At 39.9% G+C, this 18,696-nt stretch overlaps 2 protein-coding genes across 2 annotated transcripts in view; one reads left to right on the top strand and one right to left on the bottom strand.

The window, feature by feature from the left end:
- ABH1 (ARM repeat superfamily protein) overlaps positions 1-18,696 on the top strand; it is a 154,322-nt gene that overhangs the window by 14,556 nt on the left and 121,070 nt on the right. The gene's annotated exons all lie outside the window — the stretch shown is intronic.
- On the bottom strand, positions 15,110-18,465 carry LOC148037875 (uncharacterized). Its single transcript, XM_087677028.1, has 2 exons — positions 18,300-18,465; positions 15,110-15,762 (listed from the first exon to the last, which is right to left on the bottom strand). Exons 1-2 carry the CDS (start codon positions 18,463-18,465, stop codon positions 15,110-15,112), a joined length of 819 nt encoding a protein of 272 aa, XP_087533154.1.

Genomic DNA, 18,696 nt, shown 5'->3' with positions numbered 1-18,696 from the left:
TTACCTTGCTAGGATTCACACGAATACCATGCTCTCCCACAATGTGTCCCAAGTATTTCACTTCATCTTCCATGAAAGAACACTTTGACATTTTGGCAAAGAGTGTGTTTTCTTAATGTGTCAAAGATCTCTCACACATGCATGAAATGCTCATCCTTGGATTTGCTATAAATGAGGATATCATTAAAGAATACAAGGACGGTTTTGAACAAGAAAGGTTGTAATATCTTATTTATGAGTGCTTGAAAAGTAGTGGGCGCATTTGAAAGCCCAAATGGCATGACCAAGAAGTGGTATAACCCTATTTCAATCCTTAAGGCTGTTTTATACTCATCCTCTTTCTTCATTCGAATTTGATGATAGTCCGAATGAAGATCAATCTTGGTGAAGACCTTTGCATCTTTGAGCTCATTCAATAGGTCATCAATGTGAGGAATCAAGTATCTATTCTTTATCATGGACTTGTTAGGCTCCCTATAATCAATGCACATGCGAAAAGATCTAGCTTTCTTCTTTACCAAGAGTATAGGAGAGGCAAACGGAGATTGGCTTGGCTGAATTAAATCCATTTGCAGCAACTCTTTAACTTGTCTTTTCACCTCTTCTCTTTCAAACTTTGACAAGCAATAGGGAGGGTCGTTGATGGGTTTTGTATTGGGCAGCAAGTCAATAGGGCGGTCTACCTCTCTCTTTGGAGACAAAGATGATGGTTGCTGAAATAAATCTTTGTATTCCTTCAATAACTCTTTCATTCTTGGATCCTTTCGCTTTGAAGAAGATGATGGTTGATTTGGTGGTTGCTCTTCATCCACTTTTGTAAGCAAAAGAGTGAATATGCATGACCATGCATTGATTTCTTTACACATCTTCTTCATAGAGGTTAGTTCCTTTTGCTTTTGACCAATGCCTTTAATTATAATATACTGTCCATTTCATTTGAACTCCATTAGCATGTTTTTCAAGTCTAAAGAAAAATTTCCAATGGTTTTTAACCAATCGCAGCCAATGACAATATCTATGGGTCCCATTTTCAAGGTGATCAAGTCCACTTCCAAAGTACATGAGGCGATAGAGTGATAGGAGTGTGTAGGCAGGCTTTATTACTTGATTGATAAGCTCCATTAGGCACTTGGATCTTCAACGGCACTTGCATTTTTTGAGGAAGCAATCTCAGCCCATGCAAAGATTCAGTATTAATGAAACTATGGGTGCTGTCCATATCAATCAAAAGGTGAACCATTCTTCCATTGATCAGCCCCTCAAGTCTAAGGGTGTTTTCTCCCTTACAACCGGTCCATGTATCATGAGAAATTGCACATAAAGAACCACCCGGATCAAAAGAAAAGCTGTCTACAATATCATAAAATTCATAATTATTTCCTTTATCCTCATCATGCATTTCTTCAATCATAGGGTTTGCTTCCACATGAAATACTTTTTCTTTTCACTTTCATCTTTATCGGGCTCATCGATGATGACAAAGTTAAGCTTGCTATTTTTGGATTTGCATTTCAGCCTATGGTCTTGTGTCCACTTTTCTTCGCACTTGAAACATAACCCTTTGGCCCTCATGTCTCGTATTTGATCATTTGAAGGGACCTTGCTGTAAGTGCTGTTTTGAGATCCCTTTTGTGCATTTTCAGCCCTTGCAAAGCTTTGTTTTGCTTCAGCCATTGGCCAATAACCATTTCCTCCACTTGGTTTTGATCCATAGACCATTGGATATGTAGGCATCTTGTTGTAATTACTGCTGTAGGTACTAGTTCCCTTGCCTTCTTGCCTATAAACATCCCTTTGCTGGTTGAAATGTGCTCCAATCCTTGAAGGTTGATTAGGTAATGAATATCTTGCACTTTTTGGTTGAACCCCCATTGAGTCTCTTCTATATTTCTGCCCATATCTTTCAGCATATAAAATGGCTTCATGAATTGTCTTGGGCTGTGTTTCACCTACTTCCGAAGAGAGGACTGAATCTAGACCAAAGATGTTTTTGTTTAACTTGGCCAAATCATCAATCCCTTCAATGTACATAGAAAGATTAATAAACATATTAGAGTAATCGCAAACAGACATGCCCCTTTGTTGAAGACCATACCATCTTCTTTGCAATCTTTATTTCTCTATTGGAGAGACAAACACCTCCAACATTGCCGTCTTAAAATCCTCCCAAGAAATAAAATTGTGACCAACTCTTTGTATATATCTCCACCATGTATACGCATAGCCTTCAAGATGAAGTGCCGCAAAATAGATCTTGGCTTCATCATGGCGAGGGAAAAGTGTGAAGTACATCTCTAATTTGTTTACCCATTCTTCCCATTCCGTTGGAGATGCATTATTCCCCTTGAAGTTGGAAATGGTAATTTTTTCTTTGTACTCCCTTTCATTATTGGTTGTCTGGAAATTGTTGGAGTGTTGCCCAAGAGATGATTGTCTCCAAGAATCTTTATTAATTGAATCTCTTCCAAAAGAGTTTGGTCTAGAAGTATTACCACTATGATTCGGTTGTCCCAATCCAAAAAAATGATGCTGTCCATTAGTAGGTTGAGCACGAAATGAAATGTCTTTGTTGATAATATCATGAAATGATTTTTTTTCATCCAATCTTCTACTCTTATCATGAAAGTCCGATTCTTTCGCTTGATGATAGATTGAGAGGGAAAAGATTTGCAGAAGGGGTCACATCCGTGAAACTCTTCATTCTCTTTTTCTCTTAGGTCCTCCTCTTTTTCATAAATAGCCTCACGTCTTGAATTGAATTGAGGACGGGCATGATGCTTTGATGACATTGGTTGTTGATAATGAGTACTTCTCAGTATTGATAGCTCTCCTTTCTCAAAGGTTAACATTATAGGTTGATCAATCCCCTTTTCTTTCATATTGGAGGCCTGGGCTGAAGCATTTTTAATATGAGAAGTGGGTACATTTGGTGTAAAAGATGTGGTTTGAGTCTTCAAGTCCTTAATAGTTGCTTCTACATCTTCAAATCTACTCTTCATAAACTTGACCGGCTGCTGAAGTCCTTCACCCACTTTGTTGGATGTGTTCTCATCCTTTCCTAAGGATTTTGATAGTTGCTCATAAGTATCATGTACCCCAATGTTCAACATACACATCTCTTGAAAGCATAGAGTCTTCAAAAGGTTTGTGAGACAAGTGATTTTCATCTTTACCCACTCGTGCACTATGAGCATTACCAACACTCACACCATTATCTTGTTGGTCATGATTGAGGGCTTTATTAGTGTTGTTTTGATCGTTGACATACTCTCTGATGTCTTCTTGAATGGTTTCCATTACTTGATCTTTCCTTTTGTTTTTGGCCATTATGGATAAGTGCTGTCAAAGATGATTGTAGGGAAGAAAACTGTCAATATCTTGCTTAGTATTGCACCAATCCTGATGGTTTCTTAATCAAAAGGAAGCTTATATAGTAGGGATACTCTAGATTTATTAAGATCTCAGCTTGCAATAGGGTAAATGGGTGAAATGAACTCAAACAGTGCACCCTTGTCAGCATGTCTAGGTGCAGTTTCACTAGACCCCTTGTTAGAAAAACTACTATAACTTTTGCTCCCGACTTTCGATTATTGAACTTTTTAATTCAAATCTAAGCTTGACATCCCCTCTTCGAATCAAGCTATCAAGCTCCCAAATCAGATCATGACAGAAATTACTGTAGTAGAAACTGTGAACTTGTCCTGTGAATTCCTGCACCTTGTAAACACCTTGTGAAGGCCTTGTTTCACCCTGAAATGGTACTTGTAGTACGTGTAGGCCCTTAAAACAACTAATAGACATGTGATGGGCTGTAGGGCACTAGTAGGTATCCCGGGAACACCTGCAACTGATTGGTAACTGTTGGAAAGACTTGTATATCTGTTCAAAGATGTCACAAACTGCCCTGTTTGGTACCATAAGTCTTCAAATTTTCATCCACTCTTTCCCAAGCGGTCTTCCGTGGTCCACCACCTGTGGTGAGGGATAAAACGGTAGGACGGGCACCTAAATGGGCTTTGAAACTCCGGAAGGTGTGCAAAGTTCCTTTTGGGCTAGGTTGTGTATGCCTACGGAATCGAGTAGGATGAATAGAATTTAGTATAACATCATTCAACCCTAAGTTGGGTCTATATGCATTCGATTGGCAATTCTAAAATGGGATTACTCTAAATTTTTCCTTTTCAACAATTGGATGGCTTAAACAATTGGATATTAGAGGGATTAAGAGCAAAATTTAGAAATACCTCTTTCATTGTTGAAGTAGATGATTATGAAAGTTCCAATAACCATTGGAGACTTGAAATTCTTGATCTCCCGCTTGATATAGCGAAGAATATCCTCAAATTGCAATTGCCATGATGAATATGTAGCTTATAGACTCCAATATCCATAAACTTGATGAAAGTGATTATTGTAGCTCTAATTGTGGCTCAAAATTTGAAAGGCAATCAATGATGAGTATCCAAAAGGGTAGAAGACTTCAATCCTTGATAGAGAGCTCTTCCATTGAAGCACATAAGCTTGCATATGCTGCCCATACACTTGCAATGCCAAGAACAAGCCCTATTCTTGCAATGTTGAAGCAAGACCATCAAATCTCGACAAAATCTTGTGCATAGAAGCCTTAGGAGGCATTAAGAACCAAAAGCCTCATGATTCCAACCTTCAAAGATAACAAATTTTGAAGAGTCAAGTGACTGCCTTGTTTTGACCCAATTCAAGAGAAAAGAATTGCTTCAATCTTGCAAGAAATCTTCAATGTCGGTTCAATGAGTGTTGATGAAGCTCAAGGAGGCTTGATAGAATAAAAGTCCTTCCATATTTTGAAAAAATTTCAAAGAAAACTCACTGTTGCCATCAATTTGCCATAGCCAGGGTTTGGGAGATCAGGAGTGATCAAGGAAGTGTGAAATAGCTCTGTATGCTTGCTGAAAACTTCAAGAATGATTGTCAAAGGTTGTCATGCCATAGCCAAAGCTTGTATTGGCTGCAGATTTTTGGAAGGAGGAGAGGATCAGATCGGCGCAAATAGTGCAAACTCAGCCTCATGTACCACAAGACGAAAGTTGCCTTAATCAAGGCATATGGCTACTCTATAGGAAGCTCAATGCATGAAGAATCAAGCTTTGGTGTCTCATTAGGGAGTAGAGACCATTGAGAGAAGATAGAAGCAGTAAAAGCCATGGATCTTGAAAGAAAGCTTGTGAAGAGGAGAGAGAGAGTCTGCTTCTCAAATGTAACTCTTCTTTTACTTCCTTTAGTCACTGTAGGTTATCCTTTTGTCCAAGAAGACTCCAAAAGGACTTCCAAATGGACCACGACCTGCTAAAATGGCCTTGAGCTCGCTATTTTTCCTTTTAGACTTCTTCAAAATCCACCAACTTGGTCCTGACTTGTTGAAGAACACTTCCACTAGTCATGGTTTAAGCTGTATAAACCCTGTGACCAATCTTTGGTCTCCCAGTTACCCTGTGATCATGTTGTGACTAGATCCACTGTAAAAATGACTTGCTACATGGATCAAAACTTGCTCTAATACCAATGTAAAATAACTAGTTCTCACAGCAAACAAAATAACTGAAAATTCACGAAATACACCATTCTTGCAAAGAAATACAAGAGTTACACCATGTTTGCAAGGAAGCCGTAACCAAGGAAGCTGGGCATGAAATTATATTGCCATGGAAGATTGAGGATCATAGATGAATGCTGCAACATGAATACTCACCTCATGTCAAGGTGGGACATGGTATGCATCTCATATCTTGGTGGCTAAGAGCATGCACCCTCTTTGTTGGTGGGAGAAAGAAATCTCAAAGCATGTATTGCTTGAAAATGGCAAAAAGATCCTTCACATGTTACATCTCCACCTTTTATACTTAACCCCAGCCTACTCTAGACTAAGGTAACTTATGCTTTATTACAGTTTTGAATACTTTTCTTCATCAGTCTCTGCTCCACTGGTGGTTGCTGCACTCGGGATCCGTCTTTGGTGGATGGCACACATCAACATCTCATTGAGCCTGCTCCCACGAGAGCCATCGGCTACTTGGCAGCTCTGTTGTTGAGCATTCTGTATATTCTCTCATTCATATATAACACTGATTCATTCACTTAGAGTTCTCTTTCTTCTTTGTTTGTGTTTATGTTTTTGTGTTTTTTGTTTAGGATTTGAGTTTTGCACGTCATTGTTCGAGTCTTGAGGTGGAATGTGCAGCATCTCTCTGGATGCTATCATGGTAGTGACTTTTATCTTGCTCTTCCAATCGGGGTGCTTCATCCTTATCATCATCTTCATTTTCATGGTTCTTGGCATCACATGAAGAGCGATATCATACTCCTCTTCCTCCTTCAGCATCAACATCTAGGGTTGAGAGGGGGCTTCTACCCTTTCATGGTATTCTATAGTTTTTGGCACTTGTCTTCAATATCGGCCTTCTCCCCTTGTTGTATCTTCTTCTTTGCATTTTATGATTTCATCATCTTTGTAAAGGGCGCTTGAGCAAGTAAACAAATTTTCCATGAGGGACATTGTCCAAGTGGCACTTGTTGCATGCTCATTCTTATCATGTAGCACATTAGTCTATGTATCTCATTGTGCAGAGTACACATGGGTGAATCTTGAGATGTCTCTATTGGTGGTTTTTCACCACCTTACCACCACCTTACTCCATCACCCTTTCCCTTGTCATTGACAGCCTTGAGTGGATAGGTTTGCTTGTTTGTTTTGTGGTGTGTTGGATTTAACCATCCCTTTTCATTCTCCCCATGGGGCATAGTTACTTGAAAGACCACAAACCATATCTATTCACACAAAAAAAAACCTTTAAAAAAACTTTAATGGTTTCATTTGCCTTTGTTGGACTTGATAGGCCATTAGGAAGATGATGCGCACCCTTTCGATCTCCTGGTTGCTTTGGGGTGGGATATCTTGGGGTAAAATTAAGTTTGAGGTTTCTTCCAGTTCCTCCTTGGCTCTAGTTTTGAACTTGAGAGAGGTTGTTGAGCTAAAAATTCATTATCCATTGATTAGCTCTCTAAAACAACCCTAGATCAGTAAATTACCAAAAGTTTCGTTAAGCGGGGAGCGGTTTTAGAGAGTCTGTGTCCCACATGCTAAACCCAAATTTGGGAAGATTTGTCTACGTTTATAAATAGATAGCCTGTTCACCATTCAGCCCCATCCTTGTCTTGTAGGTTTCAGCCATCAGCTCTCTTCCACTAGCTATCTAGTTCCCAAGAACTATTGCTACGTGGTCTATAGTTGTCACCCAATCTCCCATTGTTGTGGTGATCAACTTCCATCATCTACATTAGGTCGTTTTTGTGTTTTCAGCACTTTTTTTCATCAGCCTTTGCTTCGACTAGTGATTGTTGCACTCCGGATCTGTCTCCAATGGATGACGCATATCAATACCTCACTTAGCTTGCTCCCACGAGAGCCATTGGTTCTTGGACAACTTTGCTCCCTTTAGCATTATATATATTCTCTAATTTATTTATAGGATTAATTCATTCACTTCAGAGTTCTCTTTCTTCTCTGTTTGTGTTTGTGTTTTTGCATTTTGAGTTTTATATTTTGTGTTTTGCGTTTAGGGGTTGAGTTTTGCATGTCACTATATGAGTGATTTGTATTTCAGTCATGGTCTTTCATTTTGTGTTCCCTTAGTGCGCAAACTGTAGCATATCTTCACACTATCTGTTGCAACTTTCAAATATTGTTTATTCTTGGGAAGCAAAACAAGATAATTGATGCTTTGTCAAGGTGACCTTAAATTCATGTAATATTTATGATTTATAGTACAAATTTCACTAGTATGAGAGACATGTATGCTTTGATGAAGATTTGAAAATCATCTGGAAAAGTTTAGAGCTCGGTAAAAATATAAACTATTATGTTATCAAAGATGGTTTTCTTTTGATGGAGAATAAGTTGTGTTAGTAAAGATTTCATGCAAAACGTAATAGAAGAATGTCATCTGCTCTCTATATGGCTCATCATGGTATTTTGGCTACAACCAAGGTGCTTGAAATATATTTCTTTTAGCCAAGTCTTTGAGGAGATATTGAACAATTTGTTAAAGAATGTTTTGTGTGCCAAAAATGTAAAGTTTGATTGCCAAAAGCTTGCAGGGCTTTTGTAGCCAATACTAATCTCGAGCCAACCTTGGGAAAGCATTGCTATTGATTCTATTTGTAACTTGCTAAAAACAACAAATAGCAATGATGACATATGGACTATTATTGACAGATTCAACAAGTATGCTTAATTCATTCTAGCTAAGAAGACTATTTAAGTCTCAATATATGGCTAAAATATTCATTCAACAAATCTTCAAGCATCATGGTTTATCACAATCCATTGTAGGTGATAGGAATCTACGAACCACTAGTCTCTTTTGGTGAGCTCTCTTTGAAAATTGGATGTAAAGTTTTTTTTTTTTTTTGCTTCCATCATCCTCAAATAGATAGTCAATCTCACAATATTGGATATGCTAAATTGCTATTGCCATGAATGTAATAAAAAACGAAAAAAATATTTACGTTTGGTAGAGTAGAGTATCCTTATAATAACATAGTAAATTATTTTTTTTTCTGTCATCCTTAAATAGATAGTCAAAGTAAGATAGCCAATCTCAAAATATTGGATATGTTGAAGTGCTATTGCCATGAAGGTAACCGACAATGAAAAAAGTATTTACATTTTGTAGAGTATGTCTATAACAACACAATTCATACTTCCACAAGTAAACCACCCTGTGAGATCATATATGGTAAACTACTCTTACTTTCTATACTCAAAACAAAGGAGGAGATATTCCATGATCTGCTTTTGTATAAAGTGCTGTTGAACCTTGGTGTGCTTCGTGCGAGCATGAAACACAAGATTCTTGGCCAGATCCAAGGTACTATGGTTATTCATGTGGAGCTGCATGGGCCTTGTCTATGGAAAGCCCATCTTCGCTAACAAGTGATGGAGTCAGATTGCCTTGAGCTATAGAACAAAATGCTTGGTTCTCAAATTCCATATAGCTAACACTATGATTGGCTACTTTTTATTGCTCCATGAGATAGCTCACAATCCAAGGAAGAAAGTAAAACCTGCAGTGGAGCGTCTAGATTGCACATCACCAGCCCAATTTGAGTCTCTCCATCTAGAAACAATGGCCTCCTCTCCATACATGATCTTATAGGATTGAGTCCCTTGTAATAAATAATGTAACATATGCAAAGCAACTCTCTAGTAAGCTCGAGTAGGAGTCTTCATAAAAGAAGATAATAATGCCACTGCAAAAGAGATGTCTGGCCTAGTATGAATGAGCTAGATCAAGATCCGATAAGACACTTTTATTGAGTAGCATTTGGAAGGGATCTCTAGTGGTCACCAGCTTGGACTCAAGGTCCATGAGGCATCAAATGGGCTTACAATCAGTCATATTAAACTTTAAAAGAAGCTCAAAGATATACATGTGTTGGGAAATGAAAATGCCATGTATCAATTGATAAATCTCAAGACCAAGGAAGGAGTGGAGGTCCCAAGGTTGGTCATGTCAAACTCTTGTTGCAAAATGTCTCATATCCAATCCACATTTAAGATGACCAAAGTACACTTGTCACCCCCCACCTTGTAGTAAAGATTGGGGTCATGATCGGAATGATAGAAGCCACTTTGTAGAAATAAATGATCAATCCGTTGGTACCAAGCCCTAGGAGCTTGCTTCAAGCCATAGAGAGTTTTCCTCAATTTGTAGACATGATCTTTCTTCCCTTGCATACAAAAACCAAGAGGTTGATTGACATAAATCTCCTCTCAAGGATGCCATTCAAGAAGAGAGACTTTACATCCATTTGATTAACCATCCATCGGTGATGATTGGCAAGAGGCAAAACAACCTAAATAGTAGACATATAGCCTATAGATGCAAATGTCTCGAAATAGTCAAAACTTGTCCTTTGTGCAAATACCTTGGCAATAAGCCTAGCTTTGTTCTTATCTAAGTGCCATCAACCAAATATTTGATCTTATAGACTCATTTTACATCTATCATCTTCTGCTTCTATGGATACAGAACCAACTCCCAAGTCTGATTATGCTCGATGAAATTAAGCTTCACTTGCATAGTACATTGCCATACATCCTATGCAAGAGCCTAACCAATACTAGTAGGCTCTTGATCCTGTAAAATACGAGCACAATTCACATAGAGTAAACTACCTTGTTGGGCATGTATCTAGGCTGATCTATGTGGGCCTATCGGTATAGTGAAAAAATGAGAAACACTTGCATTTGTATAAGTTGTTTGTACCATCGAGGAATAACAAGAGGCTCATCTTGTTGTGATGGAGATCGAGAGGCCTTTGGTATCTATAATGCACCTTTCTAGGATAGGGACTCTCCCTCACTGGCTAGAGGTACATCCCCCTCACCAAAGGAAGAGGGCTCTCCCTTAGATGGCTTAACACCCTTTCGAAGACACCTAAGGGGATGGGGAAGGAGTAAGAATACTTGATGAATAAGGAATAGGAGCTATCAAGGGTGAAAGGGCAGTTGGAGGAGGAGGAAAAGGAGGCATGGAGTCGAAGATGAAAGAGGGGTGCCAATTGGTAACCTAAAAGAAAGGGGAACAATTGATGGTGGTGTTGGAGGGGGATCAATTGATGACGAAGAACTACGTGTAGGTGGAAGCACCATCAATCAGATCATGGGAGGCCGCAACCTCATCAAATACCATATCCTTGCTTGCTTGAATCTTTCATTTTGTTGGGATGTATAGCTTGTAGCTCTTCGTGATCATGCTACAACTAATCAAGATAAATTTCTTTGACTTCGGATTGAGCTTGCCTCATTTCTTCTTGTCCACATGGACATAGGTATTGCATCCAAAGGTGTGAAAATAAGACACGGAAGGCTTATTTCGAAAGAAAGCCTTAAATGGAGTCATGTCCTATAAAGCTAAGTCAAAGATTTGTTGTGGATGTGCATTGTTGTAGTAGTTGTCTCATCCTAAAGGGAATGAAGAAGACCTTGATGCTCCAACATAGAACGGGCCATCTCAAGTATGGTCTTGTTGGCGTGCTCCACCACACCATTCTTAGATGGTGTGTTCGGATGAGTGTAATCCATCCGAATCCCATGCTCTTTGCAAAACCTGTCAAAAACTTTAGAGCAAAACTCTCCTCCATGATTTGCTCTTACACCATACACTTTGAAAGAACTTCGCATTTTCGTAAGAAGCTTGTGTTTTTGTAAACACCTTCTAGTCACAAAAGTTGGAGTATGCCTCACTCTTGTACTTCAAAAAATAAGGCCATACGTACTTGCTAAATTCATCAACAAAAAGCATCAAATATTTGGCATTTCCAATGGAGGCCATACCCATAGATCTGCGCAAGTTGGTATGTGCCGACTCTAGTGTAGTAGTAGCCCCGTGAGAAGCTATCTAGAGATGAGGTTGCATATATTGCTCGTCACATAAGTGGCTAAGGCATAGAGCGTGAACGGGAGGAAAATCTAGGAGTTCCTCTATTTACTTCTTTTGAGAAGCTTGTCTGATAGAGTTCATAGGCACCCATAACGGGTATGCCAAAGTAGCCTAAGCTTGTGGGAAGTCTGTGCAGCAAGGGCAATGAGCTTGTAAAGCACACCCTCCTGTGCACTTATCCAAAGAATAAAACCTATAGTAGAGTCCTCATTAGTTACAATATCGTGGGTAAAGACCACACTTGTACCTAATTGTGTCAAACCATGGATAGAAATAATGTTAAAACGTAAATGGGGTACATAAGGAACTTTGGCCGATAAAGCCTGTTTATTTGGCAAAAGGGGAATAGTTCCCAGTCTACGAATTGGTATGGAAGAGTTGTCACCAATGGCAACGGAACCCCCTCAAGAATGTATATCCTGAAACCAATCTTGTTAGGAGGTCCTATGTGATGGAATCCCCTCAAGAATCAAGGGCTGTATTTTGGATCTAAAATAAGTGCTCAAAGGCAGGCTGAGTCTCATGGAGGGTCGACTAATGCTTTTGAATCTTGAATTTGTAGAAGTCATGACTTCCTCGGGATCAAAGCATTCGAGCAAAAAGCGGTTGAGTTGGTGAGACGAGGTTGAGAAAGCAGACCATTATTGATCAAAGGGGGGTGCAAAGAAATGGAAATGCAAAAGGTGGGAGCAATTGAAAATAGGGTGATTCAATCATGTGAAGCAACACTTATGCCATGTTGACATCAGAGTCCAAATAAATTTCTGCCCAAACACCACACCTTCACAGCTCTTGGCAAAGTACCAAGTGGAAAAGACAAAGCATATGCAAGGAAAAAGCAAGCAATTGATGCCTCTTTTTTTCTTGGACAAGCTGACGATGTAGTCATGGGCGATGCAGCCATGCGGGACTTGGAACTTCTGCATTGTCATAATCCCATCATGGAAAATGCAACAAGCAACAAATCTTGGGATTAACTTGGGATCCTTGAAGAAAGGAGAGGGTGGATGCAGCTACGGCAAGGTTTTTCTACCATGATCATGTTACATTCAATGTTATATGGTCTCTCTACTTCCTTGAGATGGTCCAAGAGATTGCAAAGTATGGTCCAACCTATAAGCCTCCATCATATGAGACATTGCATACCACTTTGTTGGAAAATGAAAAAGATGCAATTGAATATGCTTTGTCAATTGTGCAAGAAAGTTGAGTGAATAATGGTCTCTCTTTGATAGCGGATGGGTGGATTGATACTTGAAAATGGTCAATCCATGGAATGGTTGCTTATTCTTGAAGAAAGATGCAATTCATTTCCTCACATGATGCCTCAAGTACAAGAAAAAGTACAGAACAACTTTTGGAGGAATGGGTTGAAGGTGTTTAAAAAGTTGGGGCTGAAAATATAATCTAGTTTATTGTCGATGGTGGTGAGGCAACAAATAGGGCAACAAGTGAAACCAGCCTTCCTTCTCGGATAGGATGGTTTAACCTGATTAAGCACTTAATTACAACAATTAGCAAATGAACATAAATTGAAATGCTCACTTACCTTCATAAACTTGGACAGTGGACACCCTGTTGGCCCCAAAATTGGTGCCCCTTTCAGTATTTCTTTAATTTCAATTGTTGATGGATAAATTACAAGTCGAGATTTCATGATCTCCTTGGCTGATTCAAAAGCCCCTTGCTGTTCCAATAATCAGCAAAGCATTTGGGCAAATTGCCCCTTGATTTTCACCCAAGACTTGCTCTAATGGAACCCCAACTGGTCAAATGCTACCCCAAATTCACAATAGATGGGCTGGCATCTGAAATCCTCACAATTCCACGAATTTCCGGTGCTGATTTCAGTGTACAATGCCTTTAACTGATGGCACGGGTCCAAAGGTGATTGCTAAACCCTAATTATTGCTGTAATTTAGGGTTTACAGCAGTAAACTCTCTACTGTCCACCAAATTTAGCTGTACTCTGCTACCAATGGTTGAGAATTGCTGAGAATACTTGAGCATAGACTGGAGGAGATGAGAGAATGCTGTAGAAAGAGAGAAAATCAGCTGAAATATTTCTTCTGATTCGTAGCTTTGATGACAAATCTGATGGTACCAACAACTTCAAAAGGGTGGTAAAACACCAGCTCGGTTGGCGAGCCCTCCTCTCCTACCGCCGCCTCTCTTGAGGCAGAAGAGAAATCTTGCTGCCCCTTGTCCTGTCGCGGCGCGCGATCAGTCATCGTCGCCTCTCAGAGCCAAATCTGATCACCTCCTCCCCCTCCACCAAGCTTCGAATGGCTGCCATTCAGCTTCCACCACCCTCCAACAGCCTTCTCCCTAGTTGCATGGGAAAGTTTTGCCAAGTGGCAGCCTTTCCAATGCATTTTCAGCCATTAAATTAAATTTTCAGAATTAATTAATTCTGAAAATTAATTTCAGCGCTTTTGACCCTACCCAAAATTAAACATGCCCATCTGGAATGAAATTGGCTAGGCCATTTGCAACTTGGAGTGGTTCCCAACCTTTGTTGACCTTTAGACTAGCATTAATTAGTTAATTAATGCTAGTCCCTAGTGTCACCATTGACACTTAATGGCCAAACAATTGTCCTAGGGTCCAACCTGGCACCAACTGACCACCAAAACCCAGTTGGCATAACTTAACATAACTTTTGCCTTTAACATCCACTACATCCTCGGGGTCCTTGGCCCGTTTCCATGAAATAACTGCCATGTGCATCACATGTGCTAAACAATCTTGCACATTTGATTAGTAACTTAATCAAATGTTACTAGCAAGATTAAAGCATCTCAAAAGTTCACGTCCCCGTGACCGACCCCCACCCCCGCCCCCCCCCCCCCCCCCCCCCCCCCTCCCCCCCTTGAAAACCTTACAATCGTCCTCGATTGCACTGCATTGGGCCAAAGGAAAAGTATATTGCACTGGAATTCAATTTGATATGACAGTCATCACAACATTGGCCACTGTTGTCGAACCGTTGCATATGCACAAAACTTATGGAAAATTTGCAACTAGCAAAACATAATAGAAAATTGAAAAACAGTCTAAAACTATTGCTAGAAACCATTGGATGCATCCATAACTCATGTTTCTCAACCGTTCTGACTTCAAAACGAGAGTAAAGCATATTCTCAGCATAAACCATGGCTGAAACTGTCAATGACATTCGTTTACATGCGGCTGTCCATGGAATTAGTTGTAAACCATTAAAAATTGAGCATGACCTGATCATAAACTGATCATGGACTGATATGAGAACTGATCACAAATGGCTGCAAATGTGACTCCAAACTAATCACAAGCTGATGGTAAAAAAAACTGATTAGAAATTAATGCAAAAGCTGATGCAAAACTGATCCCAAAGTGATCATAAACGGTTCTCAATTTGATCAAAAACTGAGCTCAAACTAATCAGAAATTGATCTCAAAATTGAGGCAAAAACTCATGCCAAACTGGTCCAAAAACTCATGCATAAGTATAGTCTCAGAGCCGCGGTGACAACCATACTCATATACACGTATCTCACAGTGACTAGTACACCGAGTAGTGACCTCATGGCAGACATACTGTCAGCACAGTGCCCTGGATGCATGCTGAATACATTCGAGATGCACTATATACGAGAGTTGTCCAAAACCGGTGGAGTGGAACTGCTACCTTCCCCTTGAGCATCAGGCAATGCTCCGGACGCCCGCTCTGCTGAACTTGAGTAAGCCCGATCCAAAGTCGGCTCTAACTGAAAGGCATCGAGATAAAGTTGCAACAACTGAGGATGGTCTGCCAAGTCATCCTCTTCCATCCATTTTGCATCTATTGGTGAATAATTTTGAAACTTCACCAAATATCTTTTGGAAACTTTACCTTTGACCTTCCTTTCCTTGTGTGCCAAAATTTGCTCGGGTACCAAGATCTCATCTAGTTCGTCAACCTCTGGTTGAATTTCAAGAGATACATCTTTTGGCACATCACCTCGAAAAGGTCTCAACAAACTGACATGAAAGGCATTGTGTATCCGCCAATATGGAGGTAATTTCAGCCGATATGCAACATCGTTGATCTTTTCCAAGACTTGAAAGGACCCATAGTATCTCACGCTTAACTTCGGATACAACCTCTCTCTTCCCTTCATCTTTTTCAGCCTTGCCTTTTTGAAACGCAGCAATACATAATCACCCTCTACAAATTGCAAAGCACGTCTATGGTGATCAACTGCCTGCTTTTGCTTGTCCTGTGACCTCTGAAGTGCATACTTTATCTTTGCATAGGCTGCATTCAAGCTTTCCACAAAGCAATCAGCCTCAAAGATCTTATCCTTAGTGTGCAAAATAGATGGAACCTTCTTGCCACCCTCAACCACCTTAAATTGAGCCTTGTCAGTGGAACTATGCACCGTATTATTGTATGCAAACTCAACCAATGGCAAATACTGCTTCCACTGTGTCTTGTGGTCTGAAACATAGCATCTCAAAAGATCCAACACTATGGAATTTACTTCCTCAGACTGACCATCTGTCTGCGGATGGAAGGTTGATGAGGATTTCAGCGTAGTACCCATATTTTCAAACAATCCCTTCCAAAATAGGTTGGTCATTCGAGGGTCTCGATCACTGATGGTCAACTCAGGCATACCATGATACTTGAAAATGTGCTGCATAAATAATCGTGCCATATGATCAGCCTTTATCTTCTTCCTCACCGGAATGAAATGGGCTTGTTTGCTAAACCTGCAAATAATAGTCCATATCCCATCATTCCCTGTAGATGTCCTAGGAAGCTCAAAGATAAAGTCCATAGTAAAGCTCTGCCAAGGCTTATCTGGAATAGGCAAGGGCTGCAACAATTCTGGCATCTTTTGCCTATCATGCTTTACCTTCTGACATATGATGCATGCCGTAACATTATTGCTCTACATCATGCCTCAAAGTTGGCCAATAAAAGAAATGCTCCACTGCCTTGACTGTGGCATCAATACCTCTGTGTCCTGCATACGGAGGAGCATGACTTTCAATGATCACTCTAGGCCTCAACTGCTTTGTGACACACAGTCGTCCATGCATCAACAGAAATCCATCTCTTAGCATAAAATGCTCATGCCTTTGGCCATTGCAAAGCTGATCATAAACATTAGCAAAGTTCGAATCAGCAGCATATTGCTCTTTCATGGCATCCACTCAGTGTGATAAACCATAGTGACAGTTGAAATTTGTGTCTTACATGATAGTGCATCAGCCACAACATTCTTTTTACCATCAATGTGTGCAATCTGAAAATGAAACATAGAGAGAAAATTTGCCCATCTCATATGCTTCTCTGACAACTTTGTTTGCGTCAGAAAGTACCTCAAAGTTTGATGGTTTGTCTGCACTATAAAATCAGCCCCCAACAAATAATCGTAGATAGTGCATGAATTATAGCCAAGAGCTCTTTCTCATAAACCTGTAAATTCCTCTCTGCACCGTGGAGAATTCGACTCTCGTAAGCCACAACTCGACCATCTTGCATAAGGACAGCCCCAATGTTGTTACCACATGCATCACACTGAACCACAAATGACTTCCTTAGATTAGGCAACACAAGCACTGGATCTGAAGTCATATTTTTCTTTAACTTTTCAAATGCTGAAATTTCCACTGCTGTCCATCTAAATGACACATCTTTCTTTTGCAAAGCATACAATGGAGATGCAATTTTAGCAAACCTGCGTATATACTTTCTATAGTAAGAATATAAACGCAAGAAGCTGCGGATCTCATGAATATTCTTCAAAGCTGGCCATGAACGTATTGCTTCAACCTTAGCAGGGTCCATACGAATACCATCAGCCGATACAATATGTCCCAAGAAGTGGATCTCATACAAAAAGAATTCACTCTTCTTGTCATTGATAACTAGTCTATGCTTACGTAGCTCATTGAAAAAAATGTCCAAGTGCTTTCTATGCTCCATCTCATTCTTTGAATAGACAATCATGTCATCAAAGAAAGTACCTACAAATGCTCTATGTGGCCGAAAGATACAATCCATCATCCGATTAAAAGTGGCAGGAGTATTCGTAAGTCCAAAAGGCATGACAAGAAATTCATATAACCCAAAAGATGTTCTAAAAGCTGTCTTAGGCACATCCTCCGGTCTAATGTGTATCTGATGATATCCACTTTTCAAATCTATACGGCTGAATATTGCTGCCCCCTTCAATCTATCCATAACATCATCGATCTGAGGGACCGGAAAGCGGTTCTTTATCGTGATCTTGTTTAGAGTACGATAGTCAATGCACATACGCCATGAACCATCCTTTTTTTGCACCAAAAGCACTGGAGAACAAAAAGGAGATGAGCTGGGCTGAATCATCTCTTTTTCTAACAGCTCATTTACTTGACTCATAATCTTCTCCTGTTGGGCTGCACTGACTCTATAGGGTGGTTTATTAGGAGGGTTACTTCCAGGGATAAGGTCTATATCATGATCTTCCTGTCTTTTAGGTGGTAGCTGCCCTAGAAGTGACTGAGAGAAGTAATTAGTATATATTTTTAGAAACGACATGCGATCCTTCTCTAATTTAGACATATTTCCAAGATTCTTACTATCATCCTTATTCTTAGTAAAAACTAAATGCGATGAAAGATGATTTTTTATTACTTTAGAAATAGCAGCTACAGATACAACAGGGACAGATTCTCCTTTCAAGTTTACATCAAGTGTGAGTGTCTTTCCCTTATGTTGAATAGTGATCTCTTTTGCATATGAATCAATCACTGCATGCATACGGTGGCACCATGGCATACCAAGCAACACATCACAACCCTCAAGTGGAGCAATGTAAAACTGTTCGTTGTCGACATATCCCTGTATGTGCAACCGAAGCTTTTCAATGAGTGGTGTGACAGGTTTTGCATTACCCTTATATGCCATTGAAACTTCCCCCATGGCTCCTATCTCATCCTCTTTGATGCCTAGATGGGCTGCCATGTCAGTAGAGATGATGTTGGCTTGTGCACCATTATCAAAGAAGATCAATGCATGCTGATCCCTAATTTTGCCCCATGCTCTACACAACTCAGTAGCATCATCATTGGGCTGATCACTAACAACATCGGGCACCAATCCCACTGATGTTTTGGGCCTTTTACCCTTAGGATCTCCCTGGTTTTCTGATTTTGCAGTTTGCTGCATATTGGGACAGTTCTTTGCAATATGACC

The sequence above is a fragment of the Lygodium microphyllum genome, chromosome 4 (assembly GCF_053477565.2).
Source record: "Lygodium microphyllum isolate KBCC chromosome 4, Lygodium_microphyllum_v1.1.10, whole genome shotgun sequence".
Classification (NCBI taxonomy): Eukaryota; Viridiplantae; Streptophyta; class Polypodiopsida; order Schizaeales; family Lygodiaceae; genus Lygodium; species Lygodium microphyllum.
The sequence above is the reverse complement of the archived record's forward strand: the minus strand, read 5'-3'. Positions and strand labels throughout refer to the sequence as shown.

Excerpts from the sequence above, each read along its gene's own strand:
- LOC148037875 (XM_087677028.1), bottom strand. The coding sequence starts at position 18,465 with ATGGCAGCCCATCTAGGCATCAAAGAGGATGAGATAGGAGCCATGGGG. Across the intron at positions 15,763-18,299 it reads TTACATTGCTCCACTTGAGG|CCTATGCAAAGATAAAGTAT; the intron begins GTTGTGATGTGT and ends GCTTGAATGCAG.